This window comes from Stenella coeruleoalba (assembly GCF_951394435.1).
Source record: "Stenella coeruleoalba genome assembly, chromosome: 12".
In the NCBI taxonomy this organism is placed as follows: domain Eukaryota; kingdom Metazoa; phylum Chordata; class Mammalia; order Artiodactyla; family Delphinidae; genus Stenella; species Stenella coeruleoalba.
Genome location: NC_137158.1, coordinates 55915457 through 55938195, shown reverse-complemented (window position 1 = coordinate 55938195; position 22739 = coordinate 55915457). Strand labels below are relative to the sequence as shown.

General features: G+C 37.1%; 1 protein-coding gene across 5 annotated transcripts; it reads right to left on the bottom strand.

The window, feature by feature from the left end:
* Window positions 1-45: 45 nt before the first annotated feature.
* RNF146 (ring finger protein 146) lies at window positions 46-21762 on the bottom strand. Of its 5 annotated transcripts, none has more exons than XM_079939740.1 (4): window positions 21554-21762; window positions 13157-13264; window positions 5502-5577; window positions 46-2329 (listed from the first exon to the last, which is right to left on the bottom strand). In XM_079939740.1, the coding sequence occupies exon 4, from the start codon at window positions 2326-2328 to the stop codon at window positions 1249-1251; it is 1080 nt and encodes a 359-aa protein (XP_079795866.1). In that variant the 5' UTR covers window position 2329; window positions 5502-5577; window positions 13157-13264; window positions 21554-21762; the 3' UTR covers window positions 46-1248. The 5 variants fall into 5 exon arrangements, with proteins under 5 accessions (XP_079795866.1, XP_079795867.1, XP_079795863.1 ...); XM_079939741.1 differs by having other exon boundaries at window positions 13157-13259; window positions 21554-21637; XM_079939737.1 differs by lacking the exon at window positions 5502-5577 and having other exon boundaries at window positions 47-2329; window positions 21554-21759.
* Window positions 21763-22739: the final 977 nt, after the last annotated feature.

Sequence of the window (22739 nt, the reverse complement as noted above, 5' to 3'; positions counted from 1 at the left end):
AAAAAATAAATGACAATTTATATTTGCTACTGTAACATTCAATTCACCTTTGAAAAATCATATTAAAGACAACTTGCGTATGCTTTGTGATCCTACTGTTTTACTTAGGAAAATACAGAAGAGAAGCTCACGTTACTTTTCTTCAGAATCAAATTCTGGATTACCAAGTTAACCCAATGCTTCCTACCTTGCTATACAGATTGTACAACATTTTGTGTTGAATCACTTTGTGTCTACTAATGCTGTTTAAAAATAAGCCTACCATTTAATTCAGATTAGGGTTAGCCATTAATGAATACTGGCAAAGAAAATCTAATATATATACACGGTCTCTACTATCAGTTATTTAAGGCCTTTAAGTCTCACAGGCTTTAGGTTTATTTCCATACATATTTATTCCATGAACATTCCCTGTAGACTCTGTTTAAATATTCTCTATGAAGAAATCAAACTTTTCTGAGCAGGTGACTATGTAAGCTGAATACACCACCAATTCAAATCACCCCCTTTTTACTGACCTTTTGGCCACAGATGTCAAAATGTTTCCATCCCCTTCCAGACTCAAACAAGAGACAGATTAATTTTGATAAACTCTAGTATTTATTAAATTATAAAGTCTGTAATCAAAAAGAAAAATGTGGATCAAGACACCTCAAACTACAAGGACTAGACTGCAAAGCCTATGGGAACGCCATGAAGTGTGTTACAGACAAGATTCTGAAACATAAGTTATAAGCTGTTTTCTTTACATTTCCATTTCAGTAACTTTACTATTAAATAGTTGTTATTCATCTATTTTAAACCCCCAAATTCACATCTATGCTCACATTAATTAAGCTGCTTGTTCATACTGATCCCAGACATCTCATAGGTGCCAAATTTTAGTAATGGTTTTATGTCATTCCATGCAGAAAAATATGACAATGCAAGAGTCAGATGAGGATCGTTAATGCACAAATAATACACGCTGGCCAAAAGAACTGAAGATATTTAAAAAAACTATAAACAGACCTCAAGAAAACTGGGTTACTACTAAACAGCTCTCAACTATTAACACCCAAGTTCCTTATATTAAATAAATTTCTCAACAGAGACATGTTAGACATTTTAATTACAGGTCTATCCTTACCATACCCCTTCCCACCCCAACTCCCAAAATGCACTACTAGGGATGAGTATAATGTTATGTGGGCAGAAATTTACAGATAACCATTTTTACCTTGAGCATGGATCTGAAAACTTTTTTACTTAAACTTCAGTTACTGTGCACTGTCCATCAGGCCTTCTGGATCTGACACTGACACCCACTGTTCCACCCCCTGCCACAGATCGATCAGTTCCTGATAGATCAGATCGATCAGATACTGTCTGGTTGGGATTAGGAACCAAAAGTCTCTGTTGGGTCAAGGAGTGTTGCGCAACAAGCGCAGATCCATCCTCACTATCACTACTGGCATCTGATTCGGTTTCTTCAATGGAAGTGTCTGGTGCTGGTACCCTGCCTGAAGATGGTGACTCATGATCTTCTTCTCCTTCCCCCCTATGACTCCTTTCAGCTATGCTGTCTCCACCGAGTTGTAAATGTGCAAAAGAGTCTTCCAGAGAAGTGCTTGCATCAGGGGATGGTGTTGCAGGGCTTGTTAACTGACCATCTACTGACGTCAGGGGCCTTACAGAAGAAGACACTAGAGGCTGAACAGAAGCTCCACTCTGTGCTGATACACTGTCCGCTCCATCAGCAGAGCTCTCTCTTGCTAGGTTTACGGTATTAGCATCACAGTCCAGCCTAAGTCCGGCTACTCCCTTCTTTGGTATATCTATTATATCCCGCTTAATCTTCCTGCGACGTCCATGTTCATTTCTCCTATATTGAACCATATTTTCAAGATCAGCAACATACAGAAACCCGGCAATTAACATTTCGGTGCTCTTTTTACCTTTGGAAAAAGCATCTTCCAGCTCTCTACTAGTGCGCTCATCATACTGCCACCACCCATTTCTTCCTTCATAATACCATGCATATTCACCATTTCCTCTACTTGCTGCCTTGAGTTCTTCTGGTGACAATAAGGTTGGCTTATCAAGGAAATCCTCGGGAATTTCTTGTCGACAGAGGGCACATCGCTTTCCAAGCCATGACGCTCCCTTCACACACAGATAGCAGAAAACATGCTTGCAAGGCAGACTGACTGGGTGAACACATGTTTGCAGACAAATGGCACATTCAGGGACAGTTAGAGAAGGTGCAGTATTAGAACAGGACTCATTTGCTTTCCTGTTCGTAGGAAGCATATTTATTGAGTGATCAATTTCACCACAGCCAGCCATCCTGAGAAAATGAGAGAAAATACATATAGTATTAAAATCTTGTTTTAACTCTTCCAATATCTTAATTCAACAATTCAGAAAACATTAAGTACCTGTTACATGCAAGCCACATCCTAGACAATGGGGATACAAAAATGAAAGTAGAGAAAAAAACTCTAACTTGTACAGAAAAATCTTTTTGATTTGTATTAATTTTTACTTGTGGGTGGCAATGAGGCACACAAATGTTAAGCCAAGAATAAAAACATACAACCAAAGTATAGATTTCAAATAAATACACCATTTCTATTTATTCACAGAACTTACAAGATAGAACTAAATGCAAAGATTTTAAAATGTATCAATACAACCCATCTAGACTTTTACAATCAGTCTGGAAAGCAGAGAAACAGAAAATCGCTAAAAGTAATTCACGTTACAATTGCAGAAAGTAACAAATTTTGTAGCCTTTTAGGATACTACTAGGTGCAGTTTTGCAAATATTGCCATGTATTAATGTACTTTTGGTACTTGACAAGGAGACCATATGAAATCAATACCAGAGTTTAAATTCTAGAAATTCCCTTTCTCTGCTGTATAATCTAAAAACACTGGTTAAACCAGTCATTTCATTCCCCCTCTGTGAAACACTCTCTTCTTATGGCCTTTCCTGTTGTTGCTGCCTCTTTCTAAACCATATATATGCTCTTCTTGCTATACTCTTTCAAGATAATCTTATCTATATTCATGGCTTCAACTGTTACCGACTCATAAGTTGACAATCACCAGCCCAGGTCTCTCCTTTCAGCCCTATACCTATACTTTTAATTGCCTATTTTAGATCTCTTCTTGGATGTCTTGAAGGCACAAAAACTGAATTTATGATCTGCTTCCTCCTTATTTACTCACTCCCTAAATGCCCCTCTGGAGACACCTCTATTCATCTGCTTTTCAAGCCAGAAATCCATCCTTGAAGTTGTCCTTCTCCTAACCCCTCCCCAACCACAACATAAGCAAGTTTTATATTTTATCTCCTAAATATCCCCTAAATCCATCTACTATCCACCTCTACCCTTCCCTAGTCACCAAGCAAACACTATTTATTAAATTACTGCATATGCCTTTTAATGGGTCCAGCCTTACCCCTTTTTAAAAGGTTGATTTTAGGTTAAAGACCAGGATCTATATGCCCTGCATGGTCTGGATGCCAGCTCCCACGCCAGCCTCATCTCACATCAAACTTCCCCTTGATCAGGCTTCCAGCCACAGTGGCTACTCCCTCCAATAACAGGTTTTCTCTATACGGAATATTTCTTCATTTCTCGCCTCTCATGCCCCCCCATGGACAAACTACTACCCATCTTATATCTCTCTTGAGAAAGCCTCCATGAATTCATGAAACTTAGGTGGGAAACCACCCCACCAAAAAAAAAAAAAAAAAAAGCTCAACAAATGTTACAATCATATAAGACCATGGGAGAAAATGACATGCATACCGAAGTTGCCCTGAAGAGGAAGGAGAGAGGAAAAAAAAAACCAAAGATTTGTCAAACTATCTACAAACAATAAATGCTGGAAAGGGTATGGAGAAAAGGGAACCCTCCTACACTGTTGGTGGGAATGTAAACTGGTGCAGCCACTATGGAAAACAGTATGGAGGTTCCTTAAAAAACTAAAAATACAACTACCACACGACCCAGCAATCCCACTACTGGGCATATACCCTGAGAAAACCGTAATTCAAAAAGATACATGCACCCTGATGTTCACTGCAGCACTATTTACAACAGCCAGGACATGGAAGCAACCTAAGTGTCCATCAACAGAGGAATGTATAAAGAAGATATGGTACATATATACAATGGAATATTAGCCATAAAAAAGAACAAAATAATGCCATTTGTGGTAAAATGGATGGACCTAGAGTTGTCATACTGAGTGAAGTCAGACAGAGAAAGACAAATATCATATGATATCACTTACAGGTGGAATCCAAAAAAAAAGGGGTACAAATGAACTTATTTACAAAACAGAAGTAGAGTCACAGATGTAGAAAACAAACTTATGTTTACCAGGGGATAAGGTACCATAAGTTTGAGGGATAAATTGGGAGATTGGGACTGACATATACACACTACTATATATAAAATAGGTAACTAATAGGAATCTGCTGTAGAGCACAGGGAACTCCACTCAATGCTCTGTACGGGCCTATATGAGAAAAAAATCTAAAAAAAAAAAATCGTGGATATATGTGTATGTATAACTGATTCACTTTGTTATGCACCTGAAACTAACACAACACTGTAAATCAACTATACTCCAATAAAAATTTTTAAAAATTAAAAAATAAAAAAGATTTGTCAAACTGGATGTATAAAGCTTAAACACTGGTATAAAATTTGGAACTTCCACCTTACTGATTCAGATAAACATTTATTAAACTACTACTATGGTCCGCATACAATTCTGAGTATTGATGGATCTAAAGATGAATAAGACACATACCTACTCTGTTAAATAGAAACGTACATGCAAACAAGCAGATATTCACAATGTGACCTGATTCCTGCAATAACTGAAATGTGTTAGTATACTTATTAAAAGTAACAATGATAAGAGAGATGAGAGGATAGACATAGGTTAGAAAATTTGGGGTGCAGGAGGCTGGGGAGTGGAGGAGATTCAAGGCAGAGACATGTGCAAAGCACTGAGTCATAAGCAATGGAGCAGCAGGAAATTAAGCTGAAAAGGTAACCAGATGCCCAACCTGAAAACCTTATTGTGCCCTGCTAAAGAAACATCTGATTTGGTTTAATCCCATAGTAATAGGAAACCACAGATATTTTAAAGGGGGAGAAAATGATAAGAGGGTGTATATGAGTGATAAGTGAAAGACTGAGAAATGGAGGTGAAGACCTTACAGAGACTAGCAACCCTTAATTAACTGCTGCTTAAAGTGAGTGGCAATCTCTCTCTCCACTTTAATCTCTGCTTAAAGTGAGTGGTTCTACCATTTTAAATACGGAATATTTAGAATTTAATCACCATAAGGATATTTGCTTTTTTCCCAAGATCAAGTTCTCAAAAATGGGTTCAATAGTTACAAAAGATATAGTCAGTAAAAATGTTTACACTTATCTCTTAGGCTTTCATCACAGTACATCTAATCAAACAAAAATACATTCTCTTACTGCTTTTTCTGTGTCCTTGGTTCCTCAACAGGCAAGGTTCAAAATGATAGTAAGTTTTTGAAAAGACTGCACTTATCTAGAAAAGGAAGCAACACACAGTCTCAAGGGAAAGAACTGATCTCCATGAAATGCTTAATTTCCAATCTTTTTTTAACCTTTAATTTCACTTCCAATCAACTCCTTTACCAGAAATTCTAAGTTACAGAACCTAGTAAAATACAACTTTTTCCTAACCTATGGTAAATTCTAAGTCAACCAAATATGACCTCTTAATATGTGTCATTAGGCACTACAGGAGCTTCAGAGTATTCTGAGATACACTTATGCCTTCAAAGATTTTGTAATTTAACAATCTGAGTTATAAGTGAAAGCACATGCTTCTCAACCGGTCAATTAATATCCCCCACCTATTTCCCCTAAAATGAACTGGCTGTACACAGAATATTTTGTTAGGCTCTCAAAAACTCATATGTATTGCTTGAATACAAAATCTAACTACTTTCCAAAATGGCAAGAGACAGAATACCACATATTTCATTTGTCATTTAGCAAACGATTCAGAATACTTTTGTCTGCCCCAGGTAGTCTTACACTGTGGTAACAGTTTATGTACACTACTTTCAATTTGGCCAAATACTACACTCAGTGCCCAATGTACCTTTAAGAGATTTAAAAGAAAAAATATCTCACACACCATGCTTCTGGGACTTCAGTTTTCTCATCAGTAAAACAGGAAAAATTCATGTTTTGACTCAAAATTCCCTTTTCTAAGATATCTAATACATGCTCATCACACAGTACCTAATAAATACTTGCTAACTGAATTTAGCTTCTCACTTTTCTGTTTGTTGGCAAAAGCTATATATAGGCCGTGCTCAGGAAAAGAACTCTGAAAACAGTTGTAAGGCACTGGCTACCTAGTTTTAATTCATCAGGTCCTATCGCTACATTTAAATCTCAGGATAACTTTAAACATTTTCATAACAAAAAGAACTAAAATCAGCTGTAGAAAGGGTGAACAATTAGTACATATATTCTTTCATCCCTTTCAATTTAAGTTAAAGAAATCAGTTGTCAATGCAATTCTTGAAAATCTTTTTTTAAATCTCCATATTTATTTGAAGCCCAAGTAAGAAAAAGAAAATAAGGACGCCCTTCATCCACAAGTAATTTAACTGAGTAAGACAGATGTTTGATTCTATTCGGAAGACAAAATGTTGAAATGGGCTAATGCTCATCAGTACTTTGAAACAACAATAGCAACATCTCATATACAGTAAGTCCATATCCTAAACTATCTAGGTACCCTCTGGGCAAAGGACAGGCCAATAAATTTAAAATTTTAAAAAGAAAATGTCTATATGTAAATGTAGATAAATGTAAATAAATGTAAAATGTAAATAAAATATCCAACAGTGTAACCTGGATGAATGCCATACTTTTAAAAGATACATAATCCCAAACCCTGTTGTATTTAAGTAAAATTAACCCAAAAGTCGATCTTCCATTAGATGCGGTTATCTACAAAAAGGAAGTTTTCAACCTAAAAACATTACTCTCCATCCTGTTTAACATGATCAATATTTTATATGACTCTTACTCTTGCATGCACAAATAAACGTAAACATATAATTAACAAACTAAAAAAAGCAATTACAGCCATCCCAGGGGAAGACATGAACTGTGAAAGCAACATGCTTATTTAGAAAGGCAAAACAATTCTTTTGGGGCAGGTATTTTGGTTCCCTCATTAGAATGAAGTAGAATTGGATAAACTTCATCAGAAAACAGACAGACACAAGATAGTTAAAGTTTCATTCACCTAAAGCACTTTAAACTATCAATTTGCCATAGCAAACATCAAATTCTGATTCTGTTTAGCCCACCAAGTACACTCCTAGTCTATCACCAACTAAGAAACGGAGAGAACTTATACTTTTTACATAGCTCTGGATGAGGCACACACAGTGGACAAGATACCATTAAGATATTTAACAAGATAAAGACAAAGCAACCCACTAGCCTGCCTATCTATAGACACACTTCAAGGTAATTTTCATTACCATTTTAATCTACTCTACAAAACAGATTTTTTTTCTTTGCATAGTTTCAATGATCTTCAAATAGGCTGGAGACTGAGTATGTTCAGAGGATCATACTGGTGTGTAAGAAATGCTTTTTTTCCTTTCCTTTTTGTAGAGCAAGAATTTGATAAAGAGAATGCTAATCAAAGAGTAGTATTCCCTAACTAGTAAATGTCTCAGGAAACTTCAGAGATCATTTTGAAAAAGGGAATTTATTTCCTGGTTACTAAATTAAGAATAATATGTAGAAATTTGGAATTACGTTAGTCCAACTCTGCTGAAGAACATAGTAAATGTTTCTTTCACTCATTTTCCAAGACTTTCTTACTAACTGAACTCTTAGTGTGATATGACTTTTAAGCATAAATCCCATTCTTCGTCTAAACTATGTAAAATATTTCCGGAAGACAAATAAACATCTATTAATGCTAGTAAGGCTTCTCTCTTCAACAAGACCAAATATAGAGGGATATGGGCAGATTCAGTGGAAATCTCCAAGTATTCAGATTTTGTTTAATCTTCTTAAAAACATTTCATTAGTCAAAAGAAAGGTAAAATTACTATAAATGAAAAAGACCTTTAGCTTACATAGTATTGAAGAAATCTCTGCCAGCAATTAAAAACTACAAAATATTAAAAGTCAGGTTTTTAATTCTGGGCTCAGAATCCAATTAAAAACATAAAAAAAGGAATAAAGAATAAGGTACTGCAACATCTTTTGCGCAGACCTACCAAAAAAGAATGTCATCTTCCTTCCCAAAACTTTGACTATTTTTTAAAACAAAAAAAATTCCTCAAGGGCTTCCCTGGTGGCGCAGTGGTTGAGAGTCCGCCTGCCGATGCAGGGGACACGGGTTCGTGCCCCGGTCCAGGAAGATCCCACATGCCGCGGAGCGGCTGGGCCCGTGAGCCATGGCCGCTGAGCCTGCGCATACGGAACCTGTGCTCCGCAACAGGAGAGGCCACAACAGTGAGAGGCCTGCGTACCGCAAAAAAAAAAAAAAAAAAAAAAATTCCTCAAATCTTTAGTTCTGCTGGAATATAAAGAGTTTGAGGTTTAATACAAGTTAAAAATATAACATTAAAATTTTAATTTTAACAATGACCATTCCTAAGTCCTTAAGACAAAATTCTTAACTTTTCCTATTGTACAGTGTGTTGTAATTGGTGGGTGTTTAATTTCTGTTGGATGTCTGTTGATGCATATGTCATTACATTAAAATATAACAACTAACATTTACTGATTGCATAATATGTGGCAGATACTTTGCGAAGCACTTTATATCTAATCCTCTTATCACCCTACGAAATGGGTCCACTATTTTCCTTATTTTACAGATGAGGAAACTGAGGTACAGAAAGTTCAGGTGAAGAAATACCCAAAGTTCATTAAGTGATGGAGCCAGCCTCAAATCTAGGTTTCATAATCCAGGTGATCTGACTTCATAGTCTTTACCCTTAACTGTTACAGAATGCCTCTAAAATAATCATGACTATCCAAATATAAGAACCACCATCAATAATTTTAGGAAAGACTTCAGGAAGTTACTAAGAAATTTCACAGACTGATAAAGGAATGACATTTTTATCACCTGCTGCAAGAGCTGTCACGTATTTCTCCTTACTCCTTTTCAGTTTTGAACAGAGAAAGTGTCTGAGCATCTACCATGCTCATGGCGCTAGCAGAGAAATGGATAATCAAACTGCCATCAAAGTTAAGTTGAAGAACACTACATTACCTAATGGTTTCTGATAAGTGTAACAGATACCATTTCTTCCTTTGTACTCCCCAGTAACTAGCAGGGAGGGGAAAGATACATTTTGAATGGATGAAATGTACTATGCAGGAAGTATTGCAAAGACCTTGTACATTACGCTATCTTAGTAAGTTTAAACACTTATTTTAAATACACATGGTTCTTAAACATTTTTAGGTCACAGTCTTATTAAGGAAATCTTACATATAACATCAAGGAGTTCAAGGATCTCTATGAAGCTGGTCCATATATGAACCCTTAAGGAGGCAACAGGAATTCATTGAAAGGTTTTATGTTAGGAAGTTACAGTTTAGTAGTTTATCAAGACCATTTGGACAGGAGTTTGGAGGAAGACTTGGTGTCATGGGGCTAAAAGGAAACTAAAATTTGAGTAATCCAGGTATAAGATAATTGGGGGGGGGGGGGACAGATGTAAGGTTCCAACAATAGAATATAAGAAATACTAAGGAAACAGAAATGAAAGCATTTAGTTACTGATGGATATGGCATCATTCATCAAGATTCGGAACTTGAGGCGAGTTCTGACATAATGACTTTGAGATATTTATAAAGTCTTCAGATGAAGACAGGTAGATGACAGTTGAGTTTACTAGATAGGTGCTCTGAAGAAATCTAAGCAGAAAGAAGTCTCATGAGCCACCAACACATACATGGTTCTTGGGACATGAAAATGTACAAATGCCCAAATTAAACCTGTTAGAGAGTGCACACAAAAGGGCCAGCGATAGAATCTTGGATTACTCCAACATTTATAAGTGAGGCAAAGGATGGGAGGAATGGTCAGAGAGGAATGGGGAATAAAGTAAGACTGCCACCTCGAAAGCCACAAGGGGAGACATTTGCAAAAAAGAAGGGTCAAGCAAGGAGAGAACTTATAAAAGTTACTCTTCAACTTATGAAAATTTCCATATTTGTAGTGAAATATATGGTGCAAAAATTGTGAGCACCATACACTGATTAGCTATTTTGATTCCCAGAATCCATCAAGCCTGCTATCAATTACTTTTTACTCAGCTAAGACATCTTTCTTTCCCTATTCCCACAAAGACTATTACAAAACTCCTCCAACCTCTTAGTAAAGAGATATTCTGGACTCCCTTATTAAGAAATTAGGTATGAATGACTCCTCAAAATTTATTTTTATCTTCACTCTACCTTATCATCATTCCTCTTGGCTCAGGATGGGGCACTGCTAGTTTTCAAAGCTAAACCATCCCAATTCCTCCAAGATTTCGATTAATATTCTCCATCCCTAAATTTCAAAATCAACTAATATGCTAAGTCTAATGACCTCTTTCAGTCTGATCTATTCGATCCCATTGAACTAAATGATATTATTAACCATCGACTCTTTTTCTAAAAATTTATATTATTCATTTCCATGATGGTACTCTCTCCTAATTCTCCGTTCTGTTATCATTTTTTTTCTACCTTCTTTAGCTTCCCTTAAATACCAGTATTCCTCACAGGGGCTCTGTGGGTGACCAAATTTTCATACTACATTCCATGCCTAGACAATCTACTGAATATTCCAAACTTATATATATGTATTAGTTTGGAATACTCAGTAGATATATAGTATATATATATAAACCCCCATGAGTCCCCAAATCTAATATCCAGAACTGTTCTAGATACCTAAAATCTGTATTTCCAATTCTGTATTCAAAAAGTCTACCTCAGTATCTCCAGTCACCTGAAACCAAACATTAATAAAACCAAAATTATCTGCTCCCCTAAACCTACACCCTCCTCCTTTGGTCTCTATCTTGGATAAAACTTGGGAGTCATCCTCAGTGCTCCCCTATTCCTTGGCCACTTTGCTTTTCTGCAACAGAAACTTCTTTAGAATGTGTTCCCTTTAAAGCTGTGACCTTAATTCTGGCCTCTTGGACACACTCTTGTACAAAATACTGACCTCCCAAGTGGCCTTCCTGACCTCAGTCCTTTCTTCTTCATCTTTCCTCAGTTCAATTATGTCTAATTAGTCTCCCCCCACTCAATCTTCAATAGTTTTCTATTGCCTACATAATCCCACAGAAATTCCTAAACACTGGCTTTCAATTATACTGACATAGCCTTCAGAGTATAACAGACTTAGTTAAAATCTATCATTTATTCTTACTGTTGACCTAGAACAGTGTTTCCCAAACTTCTCTAAAGATAAGAATTAGCTGGTGTGCTCTCTCCTGGAAATCTGGACACATCTGGGTTAGAGTCTAAAACTCAGTTTTCAACAAGTGCCCTAGTAGATTATTCTCAGAGATATTTGGTAAACACTGACCCAGGGAAAATGACTTCATCTCTGTTTCTTCATCAGTAAATAAGGCTACTACCATCTTGTGACTGAATTCAGTAATCCAAGTAAAATACCCAGTAAGCACCTGGCAATAAGTAGGCACTAAATAAACACTCATTCCCTGTGAAGTCTCTATTTCCCACTCCACCTTCACACATAGGACTGCTCCCCGACTCCCCTAAGATACCTTGATATTTAGGCAGCTGTGCCCTTCCCCATTCCCTTGGCTTAAAAAATAATTCCTAGTTTTCTCAGATTGTTAAAATTCTATTCATTCTTTAAGACCAAACCAAAAGTTCCCTGTTCACTCTGAACCCTTCAGATGGAATAAATCCTCTCAGTTCTGAAAGCATTTTATTGTTGCCTCAATACAGTATTTCTTCCACTATATAATTATTAATTACATATGTGTCTTACTGACTACACCACAGTCTAGTTCCTTGATGGCCATGATAGTCTGATGGTCAGACTATCTGACCTACAGGATTAAAAAATATACATATGTATATAGATAGACAATACATGAACAGGGTTAAATAAAAAATATATTTGTCCCAATTTTAAAAAAAATGCTTACTGGTTTCAACTGTCTTTTATCAAATTCTCAACATTGACTAAGAATGATATGGTCATACTTTTAATAGGAATATATAATCAAAGCACCATATTGGAAAAGTAGATAACAATAGTTATATGTCAAACTGGGAGAACATATGAAATAGTATCTACAAGGGTCACTCTCTGGTCAAGTATATTAAACACTGTTATCACCAAAACTGTAAAAGTAAAGTGTTCACTGCATTTTTCATGAATGACTCAAGTTGGATATTTTTCATATCAACTTGGAAGACGGAAATATGATGTTCATTGTGTGAAAAAGTTTCATCAATAACAGAATGAAGTTCAATATGGGCAAGATCAAGGTAGCAGTAACATTTTAAAGCATACTTCACAAAGAGAAACTGATAGGAAAACAGAACTGGTAAAACTGGGGACTACAGTGACTCCAATAGGAATTAAAATGCATGTACTAACTTGTTAAAAGAACCAATTAATTAAAAAAAACTATTTATTTTACTGAAACATGTTTTTAATAACTAGTATTTTATAACCCATAAGTCTTTCTTATTTATAAAGCCTGATATTATCTCCTTAGCTTGGTTATTTAAGTAAATTACTCTGTAAAGAAAAAGTAGAACCTAGAAGACCTGGAGCTCTTTCCAGTTTTTTTTTAGCCTTCTATGAGCAAATTTCTCTGTCTTCAGTTCCACTTTTTAATAGAGATTTTTTCCCTATGAAGAGATTTTTTTTTTGGAAATCTACATTAATAATAATTTAATGTGAATAAAATTGTCAACTCAAAGATCTAAACGTTATATAAAATGCTCATTTTGTATAATTAAAACTAACTATGACAGATACTTGATTTATTACATTTTATACCAGTCCACTTAATTTACTGCAGCTTTGGAACAAACATGATGCCATACTTACATTTCTACTACAGATCCCACAGATGACTGTCACAAAAATAAAACATCTTCTTCACGAGCAATCAGCCAGTTTGCAGTATTTTCTCCTCCATTGCTGGATCATCCTGTGCTGCAAAAGAAAAATTTCAACATCAACTTCTCTACAGACTAAGATCAACAACATTAAAAATTAATTTCAGTCAATTATGTATGATTCTTCATTTAACAAAATTCACTGGCAAATTTTATCTCAAAAGTGGAAAAATTTCAAGACAAGGATGCCTGCTTTCTCCACTGCTATTCAACACTTTACTGGAAGTTCTAGCCAGAGCAATTAGACCAGAAAAAGATATGAAAAGCATACAAATTGGTAAGGAAGAAGTAAAACCATTAACTATTTGCAGAGACAGTAAAATTTTCTCTATTCTCTATATAGAAAATTCTGGAGAATCCCCAAGAAAGCTACTAAAGCTAATAAACAAATTCAGCAAAATTGCAGTTTATTATAAGTTCAATGCACGAAAAAGTCAGTTCTGTATCTAGCAGTCAACAATTCAAACAGGAAATCAAGAAAGCAATGCCATTTATAATAGCATCTAAAAGAATGAAATACCTAGAAATCAACTTAACCAAGGAGGTGAAAGACTTGTACATTGAAAACTACAAAGCACTGCTGAAAGAAATTAAAGAAGAGTTAAATAATGGAAAGACAACTGGTGTTCATGGATTGGAAGACTATGAAGATGACAAAACTATCCAAAGTGATCTACAGATTAAACATAATTCTTATCAAAATTCCAAGAGCCTTTTTTTCAGAAATGAAGAAACAAATCCTCAAATTCATATGGAATTGTGAGGGGCCCCAAATAGCCAAAAATAATCTTGAAAAAGAACAAAGTTGGTGAGTTCAAGCTTCTCGATTCCAAAACTTACTACAAAGCTATAGTAATCAAGACAGGGTGGTACTGGCATAAGGACAGACAAAGATACCAACAGAAGAGAGAGTCCAGAAATAAACTCATCTATGGCCAACTGATATATTTCACCACAAGAAAAAAAATTTAAGTGAAACAAGTTCTTTATAGACAAAGTAGCCCACATGGAATGTATTCCATAGCCACTGCCTTCCTACAAGAAGGTAATGTATGGGAAGGCAAGGTCATCATCACATTAACTAGGACCTCCTGGTATTTATATGTATGTCCAAGTTTAAGCCAACCTTCTCTCAAGATGCCTGTTGTCCAGGAAGTCCAGAGTCACCAACTAAAGCATCATCTCAGCCATTAATCCTCTTTCTTCCCATTTAGTATTTCCTCCTTCCACTTCATCATGCCCACTGTGGGAGGCTCATTTTACCACAAAGAAATTAGAATCAAGCATACGTGATGACTAAAGAGATGACGGGCTTCACAGTGACCACAAGACAGGAGAGACAAATACTCTTTCAGTTCCATGTGCCGCACAGTGTGGGAATCCATCTCCCTAAAAAATTTGTAATTTTAGTATTTAAGACGATATATGGCCTTTAAATACAAGCCAGCGTATCTCACCAAATGTTTAACAGACCAAACAGTATGCAATCTGTTTCAAAACTGGAGAACTTTCAAAAGTAACTGACTAGAAAGGGTTTCTAAACAACATGACTTTTTGTTTTACTCTGACTTTAGAACTTAGTCTTTACATGATAAGGACTCCACTGTCCTGACTTTCCTCCACAGCGCTTTCACTTTACCCTCCATCATTCACTTCCCTCCTGTAGCCTACTCAAAATAGAAACTGTCCAGTTTCACACACAGGACAGCAGGAAACACTCTACTATTCTAACATCATTACTCTTAAAAACAAACCAAAAAACCCCACTTATTCTTTGAAGTCTCCAACCATTGGCTATAATCCCCTATAGCTGTTCTCTCTTAACCCTTAAGGTACTGACTTAATCTACTCACTACTGGTCATCCTATTCATCTTATCTCCTGACATCTCACTATGAACCTATTTAAATATCCTTGAGAATAAACCACTCAACACCTAACTCAGAGGTTCCTGAACTTGCCCCACAGAGGTGGCTTGTTAGAAATACACATTCTCGGGCTCTAACCTGAGATACTGTAGGCCAGTAGAGATGGGTTTCAGCCCAGGAATCTCACCTCAAGTGATGCTGATGCAGGTAGTCCATCGAATACAATTTGAGAAACACTGTCCTTGTTTTTCAATTCCTAAAATCCTAAATTCAATGAACTTCATCACCCCCCTCCCCCCAAAAAAATATGATGGCCACATTTGGAACTAGATGCCTCCTAAAACTACTGCCTCTATAAAATCTTAATCTCACTCTCAGATCACAAGCTCCGGTCCTTTCAGCTCACTTATTCATTCCCACACCCACTCTTTAATTTCAAGGGGCCCTCCAGTCTCTTGACCACCTCCTTTCCTTTCTCCAATACCTGATCTCATTTCCTTTCCTGCCCAATCTGGAGCCCAACCATTTTAACTTCTTAAGAGAATGCTTGGTTCTCTCATATCTCTGTCTCTCATCTACACATACTCTACACACCCCCATCTCTGCATATATCTAACAATGTGACATCTTAGCTTCCATGCCTTAACCAATGAGTGCTGACAGAGAAAAACAAAATTCTTTTCCTCATTCCCCTCCTAACACATCACACCAAATTCTGTCAACTTTCATCCCTAACACCTTTGGAATCTATCCTCCATTCTCTTGCCATTGCTAATCCCCTAGTTTAGAATTTTATCCTCTCTCTCCTGGACTACTGTTCAGCCTGATTATCTTGCTTCAGTATCACCCCTTAAATTTATTCACCAAGTCTCTGAGTGTGATAGACTTAAAAAGAAAAATGAAGCCTTCTATACACGAAGCCCTATATGGGCTCTCCAGCCTATACAACAAAGGTAAAGCTCCTTAGAACAATATTCAAAAGTCTTAAAGACCTGAAACCTAAATAACTCTCTAGTCTTATCTCTCTCTCACAAATTAATACTCTACTTACACCTAATTACTCAGTTCTCCAAACTTCCCTTTGTAGTTCTGTATTTCCTCCTGCCTGGTATAGTCTCCCTCTTTTAAGGCTAAAAAGAACGCTACTACCTTTCTCTGACTACCTCCAAAAAACTGTTCCCTCCCCTCTATTTTGTAATTCTTCTATTACTGAATTTATCATATGCACTGCAATCATCTGTTCGCTTCTGACTCTTCTAGTAAACCATGAGCCCCCTGAAGACAAGGACAATTTATATCTCTAAGCGGCCAGTAAACTGCCAATCAGTTGTTGACAACTTGAACTGGTATTTCTTGGATGAATGAAAAACTAAATTTATTTACTAACATAACACAACATTTGCATTCTAATTGTGAATAGGCACCCAACCACAAAAGACATAAAGATATCTAAACTCTAATCCTTTCTTTAAACAACTTAAAATCTAACAGAGGGAGTTACTACATTTACAAATATAAAATTCATGCCATCTTTATATCTTTTGACAAGTACATCATTTATCCAGCTTTATTTGCTGGCAATGAATTCTACAGAATGCAGATAAAAATCTAGGAATAAAACCAATTTTAGTAAATCTTGCAAGCTATGGGGACTTTTCCAATTCCTGTATCCCACGGCTAAATTTCAAAGCTGACTCTAAATGGATAATGGTTGAGGGGAGGAAAATGAACTAAAACCTATGTAGTCATCTAGATCCTAGCTATGACAACTGTGGTCCCCAACTAGCAACATCAGCATTACCTGGGAGTTCCTTACAAACAAAATATCTGAAGCCCCACTCCCTACCAAGAGAATCAGATCTCAGGTATTTCATATGCATATTAAAGTTCAGGAAGCACTAGTAGCCCCATTATATCATTGAATTCTCAAAATGACTCTGTGAGAAATTTTATAAATGAGGAAACCCAAGCCCACAAGGATTTAACCCCAAATCACGAAACTATCAATACTGGGAGATGAGATTCAAGCTCAAGTATATCTTAAAAAAAATATTTTCCTCAATGTGCTGTATCTCAAAGAAAAGGTCTAGAATAGCATTGTCTAATAGAAAGATGATGCAAGCCACATATGTAATTTCACATTTTCTATTAGCCACATTAACAATAATAATAAGAAAACAGGTAGATTTAATTTAAAGAATATATTTTATTTAACCCAATATATTCTAAACATTACCATTTCCACTGGTATTTAATATAAATTAATTATTAATGTGATATTTTACACTCATGTGTGTGTGTGTACACTCTTTGAAATCTAGTGTGTATTTTACTTATAGCACAACTCAATTCAGACTAGCCACACAGTTTGCTCAATAGCTCCATGTGGCTAGTGGCTACTGGCAATGCAGGTTTAGAATGTCTTGCATACCAACAGGTTTTTTCCAACACAAAACTGGCAATTTACTACAAGAATTGTTGAATAAAGAAAATGAACTCCATGTTACTTTACTCACACCTTTGCTGGCACAGATGAAAAAGAAAATTGCATATTTTGCTGTGATCAAAACTGACTGGTTTAGCTAGTCTCAATTCTACCAAATAGATCCATCAACTCTAGCCTCTGAGAATTACAATGCCAATTGGGCACAACATAGGGTATGGCATGTATCAGTAATATTCAGAACAGTCATGTAAAGTAGCCCTCAGAAAACTTCTACATTTGAAACCAAATATTTTTTCTTTAATGGAAGGAGGGGGAGGCTTTTACTTTCAACTAAAGATAAAAGAATAGTATAATTCTAACTACAGGCCAGAATTAATTTGGTAAACATACATAATTCCTTCTGCAATGAATGATTTGTAAATTATGACCAAAGTCAACACAATTTATGAATTATTACAGTAAAATTTGCCACAATATTTTGACATGCAAATACCAATTAGCTAATGGGTTAAGGTTCCTTCTTAAGGTGCAAACTTATACAGAAATGAACCATTAGGAGGGTAACATAGAAAGAGAAAACATATGGAACTAAATGAGATATTTCTGCCCCTTAACAATTCTAAAGAAAAAAAGTGGCAGACTGAATTTAAAAATATATAAAAGAGATTAGAGAGTATCAGTTAATTTAAATCATCTACCCATTCAACCAATTAAGTATAACTGAAAATGAATATTGTATTATTTATAATTTGTGACCACTCAACAAATTCATGCTCCTATTATTTGCACCTACTGTTATTTTCTCTGAAAACAGGCTTAATCACAAGTCTACTTTTCAAGTCAGTCATGGAGTCAAAAAAAAAGGTTTTTTTTAGATTATAGATTCAAATAAATGATTATCTTTTTTTAAAGAACTCATCAAAGAAAAAGATAAGCATGTAACAGTTAAAATATCAAATTACAAAGATCTGAAGATTTCCTGTATTTTTCCAATTATACTAACAGCTAATGTTTAATAAAATAGTTCTTACTCTTTATTCAAAATACACAAAACAGGAAATGTTCTATATAAAAGGTATCAGTGACAGAAAAGAAAAATACTACAAATCTTACAACTTTTGGTATACAAAGTCAAAAAAGAAAAAAGAACAAAAAGCAAGGACCAGTAAAAGAAGGAACAGAGAGAGAGAGATCGGGTGTAATTCAGCAGATACATCTTAATATTTCTTAAGGAAGAGTCCCAAATTGAGAGATGTAACTAAATGCCCTAATGTTTCCATTTTTAGCTTTCCTTCTCATCTCCTGCTAAAACTCAGCTTACTGAAAGCACACGTCATACTGGGAGACAAAAGTCTTCGGTCAAAACTCATTTCAACTAAATGGGGTCCAATATTTTACAGTACTCTATGTTAAAGAATTATTTCCACCACTGCGTTTAACACTTCCCATAAAAAACATTACTGTATGACAACCTCCGGCCTTCACAATCTTCATACCCAAGAATTAAATCTTTATATTTTCCACCCAAAAAGGTGGGCTTTGCATTTTATTTTAACAAAACATTAAATGTGAATGTGAACAAGTACTGTCTTTTAATCACATAAACCAGAAGTTGCATAGCCTGCAACCATTTTGTAAATAAGAAAAGCTCTGCTGCTAATTATCTGTGTGACCTTGGTCAAGTCACAACTCCCATGTCTTTGTTATTTCACCCTACTCTACACTTCCATAATTCTAAATACTTTAATTAATACGATTTAACAACGGGTTTTGTTTTAACTAACTCAAAGGGTAATAAGCCATGAACACTCAACAGTCCATAAATAGCACAGGTGGTTGTAGCAGAATGTAAATAAGATGGATTCCATACCCACAAAGACTGTTTCTAATCCAGCTGGTCGCACAAAATCAGGTTCCTTGGGCACAATCAAAAACCAGGCAAGAGGATGGAAAAGGTTCACCTTCTGTTACTAACACTGGGGGAAAAAAAAGCATTCAAATACCCAACTGACAGTGTGTCAGGTGTTTTATGCTAGTAAATTGCTAATACATGGGATAATATTCTCTATGCAGATCAATATTGTGAAAAGAAAAAATTTAATACTATATTTTTCTTCTACTAAGTCAAGAAATCATTTTTAGATCCTTTCAAAAAAAAAAAATCTGCCCTATCCTTGCGACAACTCAAAAACAAAATACTTTACCAGTTGACACATGTCTCCTACAAAAAAAAAAAAAAAAAAAAATTCTTTTTTTCTTCCTCTTGTCTCATGATCAGCTATTTGGAAAAACAGTTTTCCTGATGATTATAATTCTACCAAGTTTTTAACAACCGAGTAAATAACAAAATCCTACAAATGTTTGCCATTATTTTCATTTTGCCCACAATTTACACTGGCCCACTTGAAACATAAATTCTAAATCAAAGATTCGGCTTAACAAAATGCTCCAATTTAAGATGTACAAGCTAAAACAAACATGCAAAATCTATTTCTAAAGTGGTTTTTCACTTTTCCGGTTTGCTCTTTAAAATTGGATTACTTGACGTATTTTCATGATTTTTAGAGCACTCCCAGACATTCAACACGAACAGTATTTGCTGGTCACAAAAACAGCAAAGCCAACATCATAAATCCTGTTATTTGTGCAGGTCATTTTCCTCCTGGGTCTTATATGCCACGTCTTTTAAAGGTCTAAATATAGATTCACTTATTAAAAAAACAAAAACAGTTTTAAGTCTTCCAGTTTCCGTAAGTATATACTGCTTTTAACGCCAATGTCATACTTTCAAATTCTATTTTAAAAGTACACACATTGGAGGGGTACCTGAAATGTCAATCATCCAAAGACAACGCGTTTTTCTATCATTTCTTGGCTTTCTTCTCTCAATTCCACAGTTTTAATATTACTTAATAAACAAAATATTACTTAACAAACAAAATGTACGTACTTTAGAAACTTGAGAAATAAGTGCTCACTAAAATGGCACTTAGGAAAAAGAAAAACATATTAAAAGCGATATCAAGCGGAAAAGATCTAGTTGCCAGAAGTGTGTGTAAACTCAAAACAATTTTTCAGCCTTTCTCTAGATGCCCACGGAAAATAAAACAGCGGCAACAATATAAGACCCGTACTCTTTCAGTCGGGATGGGGGGTAGGGAGAGAATTCCGCACCCAGCAACCAGAAGAACAAAGCAACAGCCTCCGCTGTTAAGATGCACCGAGGTTTTTGGAGGCTCAACGGGTATTGAGAAATCTCTTAATGATTCTGATGCTTTAATAACAGCGCTGGGCTTAACGAGAGCAAGGCGAGGGACTGCTCGTCATATTAGGCAATACCCAGAAACTGAACCGGAGGAGGAGGGAAAGAGAGAAGAGAAAGAAGCCAAAGACACTCCGGAAAAAGACAAAATGCAGTAACTCTACGCCCTGACCCAAGGCCCGGGTAGAAGCCTCCGCACGGGAAATTGGGAGTAGGATACCCCTCAAACCATTGCCGCCCCTAAATCTTGAGGCCCAAAGTCCCCGTGTAGAGGCCTGACACCACCGATGAGGGGAAAGGAGAGGGACCTGGCTGCCACCAAAGGCAGCGACGAGGACCCCGGCGGAAGAGGCTGCGCAGTAATGGCCGCTGCTCCGCCTCTCGCACCCGGACCGTGACCAGCTCCAGGCTGTCGCCCAGGGCAGGGGCTGCGGCGGCCCCAGGCAACGCAGAGCCCGTCACCGTCTTCTTGCCTGTGACAGCAGCCAAGCTGGGAGCGATGGAAAGGGCTGAGCTGTCCCACCCCGGCTCGGCGCAACAGCCGCGGTCCCCCCGGCCCAAGGGCGTCCACCTACGTACCGGCCCCTGACCCCGCCGCCGCCGCCCCTCTCAGGCCTGGAGCGCAGGGCCGACCCAGAGTGTGTCGCCGTTGGAGGTGACACCGCGGGCCATCACTTCTCTCCCCAAGTTAGGATCCCGGAGCGGCTAACTTTCACCCTGCCCCTCAAGTGGGCTTCGCCCTTACTCGCACCTCTGTGGCCACAGCCGCGGTCGCCTCGCAGTCTTTTCTCTTCGGCCTCGGGGCCCGCAGCGGCCGCGGACGCGCGCGCGGCCGTCACGTGACCGCCGGTAGCGTCGCGGGGGGCGGGGCCGCGCGATGCGGAAGCAGCGCCGCGCACCCGTGAGCTCGCTCAAGCCCAGCTCCGCCCTAGTTCCCCACGCCCCGTTCCTGACGCACGCCGCAGGTTGCCTACCTTCTCCTATCTTTGGGGAGCTGCAGTTTCGCCGCTTCTAACTGCTTTATATTTTGCTTTACTTGTAGTTAGGTGCCGAAGAATTCTGAAAGAATGCAAGTCCACCAGAGAGAGATTTGGGGCCGAGGAAGTAAGACACGTGTAGAACCAGCAGGTGGTGCTGCTCAGAAACCCAGCTTCGAGATCCAGGAGAAGCCCTTTGGGCGCCTTAGCTGGATTTGGGGGTGAAGAGTCCTTGGCAAAACTACTTGTTCTCTTTCAAAAAAAAGGAAGTTCCAATTTATTCATCTTTTGAACCACTGAGCAATTTAATAGGAAAAAAAAATCTTACTTTCCTTTGGGCTCATTTTTCTTAGACCAGGGCACAGGAAGCTGGAGGAAGAGATTAATCAGCATAAGAATCTAAAACTAAAGAAATGGCTTTATTTTATTGCACGTGTTTGGTTTCAAACATCACATTCCTGGCAGTACCTTCAATTTAGCATATACATCATCTTTTTTTGGAACTGATTGTATTTTCTTAATTTGTAGTAAAATGAAAAAGGTGGAAGAGCATGCTTTTTTATTTTTAAAAGAATATATGTTTCAACATTCCTTGCCAGCATCTTCTTAATTTGCAATGCTGTTGCATTTTGAACTCTCATTAACTGTTTATGGTTAATTTTCAAGGTTGGAAATTTTTCAGAGTTTATATATATGTGTATTTTCTTTTATTCTGTCTGTCTACCTATCTATCTGCTGATCTGTCTATCCATCTGCGTGCAAGAAAGTGCAACAGGAGTCTCACTAAAACGCCATTACAGGCTTCAAACTCTCAGCACAGCCATAGTCTTAGTCATTTCAGTGAATAGCTCTTGCTCACATCATCTTTCCTTGCTCACACCTATCTGTACTTTCTCTCTTTCTCTCATGCCCCATATCCACTTTGCAAATAACCTGCTGGCTCTTCGTTCAAAACACGTT